Raw genomic sequence first — 6,645 nt, 5'->3', positions numbered from 1 at the left:
GGGTGGGCCCAGGTGAACGAAGCAGAAGCCAAGCTGTTTCTTCAGCCTCTTGAGATGAGGGACTTCAGAGGCCACCTCCACCACCACCCTACCAAATGTTCCTCACTAGCATACGAAAGTCCCTGGGTTGGCTGCTAACCAACAGGTTGGAAATTTGAGTTCACCCTGCAGTGCCTTGGAAGAAAGTCCTGGCAATCTACTTTTGCAAAACCAACCATGGAAAGCCCTATGGGGCACAGTTAATCCGACACTCCCATGAGCTCCCGAGGCTGGAAGGCATGCAGAATGCTCAGTGGCAGCAACAATGGGCTCAAGTCCAGCCAAGTGGGAAGACGGCTCAGGCATGGGCAAAGCATCGTCCTGTTCCACAGGCGTCACCTTGAGTTGGAGCCAAGTCTACAGCAACTAACACCAACAAATGAGTTATCAACGTGAGGGCGTGGAAAGAGGGCTGGGAGCATTCTCTAGCAGGAGAAGTTCTAAATTACACTCCTGTTTCTTCTCCAGGCTACTAAGTAACGGGGCCCTCCAGAGCTGAGTGGACTTGGGAACTGGTTTCGGTTCAACCCACGAACGACGGAAGAGACTCGATTTCCCACAGCAATCGACAAAGGCCCAGGCAACGCAGCACCCAGGCGTCAGTGCCACCTTCCTTCCGTTTTGTTCATGGTCTCCCAAAGGCTCACAATAGCATCTTGTACACATGTGACAGCTTTCACAAAATGCTTCCCGAGCCAAGGGAAGATGTTTTAGCCAAATAACCTGCCAAGAGCAAAAAGGCATGGTCAGCCACCTGGTTTTTAAAGAGCAGCTGCCGGAGGAAGCCCTGAGGGTACAGCAGTTAAGTGTTCAACTGCCCAAGTGCTAACCAAAAGGCTGGTGGTTCAAACCCACCAGTGGCCCCACGGAAGAAAGGACCTGGCCATCCAGTACAGTGAAGATGCCCACCCACCACCATCGAGTCGTCCCAACTCCTAACAACCCTGCAGGACAGAGGAAAACTGTCCCTCGGGGTTTCCAAGGCTGTAAATCTCTATAGAAGCAGACTGCTTCCCCTTTCTCCTATGGAGCAGCTGGTGGGTTTCGGTTAGTGCCCACATGCCTTAACCTCTGAATCACCAGAGCCCCACAGTATAAAGATTAACAAAATAATAATAATAAAAAAAAACCTCACTGCCGTCAAGTCAGATCTGACTCATAGTGACCCCTCCTTGGGTTTCCGAGGCTGTATCACTACGGAAATAGATTGTCCAACCTTCCTTCCGAGGAGTGGCTGGTGGGTTTGAACCGCCAGCCTTACGGTTAGAAGTCAAATGCCTTAGGCACTATGCCACAGCCTAGGAAACCCTATGGGGTAATTCTGTTCTGTCTTATAGGGTTGCTGTGAGTGGGAAGGAACTCAATCAGCACCCAACAGCAACAGCTAGTGAAGGCAAGCCCTTGAGTCAGTGAGGGAGAGGAGGCATGGATGTGTAGAAAAAGCTGAAAGGCTTCAGAAGGCTCAACCAGGATTAGCCTTTGTACTGTCAACCGGGTGGCGCAGAAGGGGCTGGCCTTCAACCGCACAAGCCCTGTGAAGATGTTTGTTCAGTTTGTTTTGTTTTTAAACATTTGGGATCCACAACTTACTTCCCAACAAACTAACTGTTGTTGTGTTGAATGAGAGCCTCTGTGAACATGTACAGATCCTTCTACAGGAGCGCTCAGAGCCATCCGTCAGAAAACGCAGGCCCCGGGCACAGGCCTTTCACCACTGCCAGCCCGGCCCTGTGCAGCCTTATTTCTGCCCAGTGCTAAGAGGCAACCAGAGGTGGGTCCGAGTGGATCTTAGCAGTGCACACAAGGATCATCCAGGGGCCCTGGTACAAATAATGGCTTCTGGGCAAGCCCAGGAATGTGCATTTCTAACGAGGAGTCCAGGGTGTTCGGAGGCACAGAGAGTGGGGACCCAGCCCTGGACTCAACCCAGAAGGCCTTTCATTTAAGCGTGGGCAATTTATTTAGTCTCTCTGAACTTCACTTTCCTCATCCGTAAAAGAAGTAGAACACAATGCCTCCTTGCACATAGTTTTTTCTGGCCCAAAGCTACCCCCAAGCACTGAAAACATTCATAGAAACAGCGACAATTTACCCAGAAACTCATGGGCTCGCCACTATGCAGTGAAATGAAGGAAACACTCCTGTAGATAAGTCGCAGAGGTTAAAAAGCAGTCAGGTTTTTACAGCAGTGGGATGGGTGCTAGAAGAGGGGCCGACAGGGCTCACCACTGTAACCAGCTAAACTAATAAAATAAGCCAACTTCTCCCACACCCCCCCACAACTCGTTACATGGGTAGCATTTTGTTCTTTGGGATTACTCATTATTCTTACCGACACAGGCAGGCATGATACAAAGATGTCCCTGAGCTCAGTCAACCTAAAAGGTAGCATGAATGTTTCCAGTCAGAGATTTTACTGCCCTGGGTTAGAAAAACTGCCTTGTCAACCTTCCATTCTGACTGGGAGGAGCCGAAAGGAGTGGTGTGAGTCTGTGGAAGCCTCCTGTCAGTGAAATGACACCATTGTCCACCTCAGTGAAACCCTGCCCCCCAACCTGGGGCAACAGCACAAGCAGGCCTGAGGGGAGAAGGCAAGGTCTGAATAAAGTTTCAAAAGCCTATAGCCAGGGTTTCATCAGACCTCACCTTCATAAATCTGCTGGTGAATACAATTTGTAAAGCCTAATGAGTTCTAAGTGTGCCAGGTAAGAGGACTGAGGGAGCCCCTGGGTGCTGAAAAGTTCATGCGACTGGTTGCTGCCAGGAAGTTGGAGGTCTGAGTCCACCCAGTGGTGTCTCAGAAGGACGGTCTGGTATCTACCTTAACTCTTCAGTTACGTGTCCATGAAATGAACCAAAACTAACATGCCTGGGTTCCTGCATGTCTAATCCAAGTGACTTTTGGCCATACCTACCTCACCCATTTCCTCTAAGTTTTGGGGAAATCTCTTCCGTGGCTGAGACTTTTGTTATATGATGCACACATAACTCACTCAAAGGTACAAGATGCCTGGCCACGACTAAGTTCCCACAGACACAAGCCTGTCAAGTCTGCCATGACCGCCACCTGGCCAATAGTATTGTAAGATGCAATCAACTGAATGATGACTCCTAGCTTTGGAGATGGTACAAAATTGCTTCAGAGTCACCGGAGTATAGCAACATCCTTAACAACCTCAGAAAGCCGGTGATATATGGTTTCCACTCTACACATGAGGAAACAAGTCAAACCATCTGCCCAAGTTCTCACAGTTAGTAAGTGGTGAGGTGGGCACCTGCTTCTCAACCCAATTCTATGAAGCAGTAGTTCACTGATACAATGCTTTTTCCTTCTAATTTAGAAAGGAGGAGTCGGCAAACTAAGCCCCCAGCCTGTATTTATATGATCCACAATCTAAGAATGGCGTTTACATTTGTAAATGGCTTGGGAAAAAAGAAATCAAAATAAGAATATTTTGTGGCATGTGAAAATCGTATGAAATTCAGATTGTAATGCCCACAAATAAAACTTCAAATTTCATCAGTAAAAAAAAATGTGGAAATTTTTTTTTTTTTTCTCAATATAAGTTATCTACATAGTATCTTTCATTTTGCCTCTTGGCCCACAAAACTCCAAATATTTTCTATCTGACCCTTTATAGGTAAAGTCTGCTAACCACTGGCTTAGAGTATTGTAAAATTAAATAATAAAGACAAAAACAGGCAGGGAGGGGAGGAAACATGGCAAAAAGTTTTTAAAAATAAAAAATAGTAACAGCATCTGTTGATGGCTCAGCATGTGACAGTCCCCAGGCTGTGTGTTCTGTGCATGTTCTTTCGTTTAATCCTCACCATAACCCTCTGAGGTAAAGCCCAGTTGTCAAGTCCACTCTGACTCATGGTGACCCCTTGTGTGTGAAAGCAGAACCGTGACCCACAAGGTTTTCAATGGCTGATTTTTCAGAAGTTGATCACCAGGCCTTTCTTCCGAGGTGGGCTAGAACCGCCGTTTGGTGAGCAACGTCGTGTTAATCATCTGCATCACCCAGAGTCACTCTGTGAGGGAGGTATTGTTTCCCCAGCTTGTAAGGGAATTAAGACTGGCAGCCCAGTGCAGCAGGACCCCACCAGGCTCTCAGACTCCAGAAGTCTCCGCCCATCTCTGAGAGCTTTCAACTGAAAGAGCATGCATGAGTGACGCTCGGGGGGAGCCCAAAGTGTGATTCAGTCATTCAACAACCATTTCTTAAGTTCCCACCATATGCCAGGCACTTCCCAGGGCCGAGGATGCAGCAATGAGTAAGAGTGACAAGACCCTGCCCTCATGGAGCTCCCATTCCAGGTGACAGGACACAGAGTAAACAGGAAGACCAGTAAAGGAACGAGAGTGTCTATGGAGCAAATTCAGCAGGAGATGGGGTAGCGCTGAGCGGAACACTGGTTCAAACCCAATGATCTTGTTGTTGTTAAGTGCCGTCAAGTCGGCCCCAACTCATAGCTACCCCTGCTTGGGTTTCCAAGGCAATATCACTACTGAAGTAGATTGCCCAACCTTCCTTCCAAGGAGTGGCTGGTGGGTTTGAACCGCCAGCCTTCTGGGTAGCAGTCAAGTGCCTTAGGCACTATGCTACCACAGCTCCTTAATGATCTGGTAGGAAACTGCAAAGGGGAGACACTGCTTAATGGATTTCCCCTGAGGTGATGGAAAAGTTCTGGAACTGGCCAGTGGTGCTTCACTCTTTTCATGTGTTGGGCTCTTGTTCTTAAGAAGGCCACAGCTGTGCGCCCCTTGTCACAATATACCCGGGTTTCTGTGGGGTGTGTTGTAAACAGAGGAGTCATTCTGCAGGCCCCCTGCTCTGAGCACACCCAGGAATGTACTCTTGGTGCTATGGGACTGTACGCTTTACAGCAGTCAAGTTTATGGGTATTCTGCCACAATTAAAAAAAAAATCAAATGACCAAGAAATGGAAAGTAAATGTAAATGCAACATTTAGAAGAATAAAAGGTACACAAAACACAAGGTTCCTTAGGACCATCAGCTGCAACACGAAGAGCCCTGCACATCAATGTAACGAGAGACAAAAGAAAAAAAAAAAAGGCAATTATTTTAGGAAGCTTGATAGAAGGAACAAGGGGATGCTGGCACCAGGAGGAATCCTAGTTCCCGAGCAGGCAGGCCTGGGCCTGGCCCCAGCGCTTAGCTCCTCCGCAGCCCAAGGCAGGCTCTTCCCCAGTGAACGCACTTTTCCATGACAAAGGCTCTTCGTCCCTGCTCACCAGGGGTGCCTCGAGGCTCCCACCAGTCACATCTGCGTCCCCAGGAACTTTAGAGATAAAGCAGCGCCCGCCCGCGCGCTGATGCTGGACGCGAGTCATCCCCAATTCTCAGCCTTCATCCCTGTGGCCGGCTCCACCTTAACCTTCCCAGAAAAATATGTAAAACTACCCTTCCATTCAAAACGGACGCGGCGGCGTGCAGGAGGGTAAACTGCACTCCCAGGAAAGCCACCGTCCGGCTGCGGAGCCCGCCTCGGCCAGGAGCTCTGTGGCTGAGGCCGCCTCCTGGAGCCCAGCCGGCCTGCGCTGCCAGGCCACGAAGCCGACCCTCGCCAGACCAGGGGCGGCGCGCCGAGCCACGCGCGGGACCCTCCTTCCTCCCTCCCAGACCGCCGCACCGCCTCTTTCCGGCTGGGGACGTGCCCCGCGCGGTTGCATCAGAGCGAGCTGTCGGCGCGCACGTGGAGCCCGGCACGGAGCTGGCTGGAGGCGCCCGCCCGGGCTGCCTGCTCCTCCGGGTCCCGCCCCGGGCACCCATCCCTCCTCCCGCCCGCGCCCGGCCCGGCCTTCTGGCGCCTCCACCAAGTCGGTCCCAAACACTCGCGCCGCTCCCCCCGCGAGCCCATCCCCTGCGCCTTCGGAGACCCGCGCGCGCCGGCTGCGCCCCCCTGGGTCCCTGACCGCCCCCCCTGGGTCCCCGGCCACCGCCGCTGAGACCTGGGCTGCAGCGCGGCGGGGCACTTACCTGACGAGGGCGTCTCGGGCCGGGGGCGTCCGGCTGCCCTGGCCATGGCTGCTACAGGCCTGGGCTTCCTGCAGCCGCCGCTGCCCTAGCAGGCCCTCCGGACCAACGCCGCCGCCGCCGCCGCCCAGGGCCCGGCAGGGCGCACCGCGGGGGCGCGGCGGGCCCGCGGGAGGCTGCGGGCGGCGGAGCTGGCGCAGGACGAGCGGCAACCGCGTTCTCATGGTGCGGTGAGGATGGGGTGGCTGGAAACGAGCCGGCGCAGATCCTCCTGCGAGGCGGAGATGCTACCGCGGAGCACCGAGGCGCGGCGGTGCAGAGTCTCTCCCGCGTGTGGCGGGCGGGGACCAGACTGCGAGAGCCGGGTCCTACTGGTAACGGGCCGGCGGCAGGAAGGACCTGCTCTTCCTCAAACGCCGCGGGAGCCCCTAGAGGCCACTGCACCTAGTTGCCATGACGTTCGAAGGGCGCTCTTTCGCGCTCCCTGGACCTCACGGGTAGACTTTGGCACTTTTCCGAGCTACTCGAAATTTGGTTAAGGATCCAGCTCAGAGGAAGTTGATATACCAGGGTGGCCAAGGTTCTCCCTGAAAGCGTGCATCCT

At 52.7% G+C, this 6,645-nt stretch overlaps 1 protein-coding gene and 1 non-coding gene across 2 annotated transcripts in view; both read right to left on the bottom strand.

Annotated features, from left to right (window-relative positions):
* The window catches only part of MTHFD1L (methylenetetrahydrofolate dehydrogenase (NADP+ dependent) 1 like), a 280,830-nt gene extending 274,565 nt beyond the window's left edge, over nt 1-6,265 (bottom strand). The window contains exon 1 of the mRNA XM_007943227.1: nt 6,045-6,265. Coding sequence (XP_007941418.1) covers nt 6,045-6,265 — 221 coding nt within the window. The remainder of the gene's footprint in view (nt 1-6,044) is intronic.
* LOC122150188 lies at nt 4,763-4,890 on the bottom strand. Its single transcript, XR_006163531.1, has one exon. It is a non-coding gene; the product is annotated as a small nucleolar RNA SNORA11 (small nucleolar RNA).
* Nucleotides 6,266-6,645: the final 380 nt, after the last annotated feature.

The sequence above is a fragment of the Orycteropus afer genome, unplaced genomic scaffold (genome assembly GCF_000298275.1).
Source record: "Orycteropus afer afer isolate SDZICR_OR568_19922 unplaced genomic scaffold, OryAfe1.0 scaffold00101, whole genome shotgun sequence".
Lineage (NCBI taxonomy): Eukaryota > Metazoa > Chordata > Mammalia > Tubulidentata > Orycteropodidae > Orycteropus > Orycteropus afer.
The sequence above is the reverse complement of the archived record's forward strand: the minus strand, read 5'-3'. Positions and strand labels throughout refer to the sequence as shown.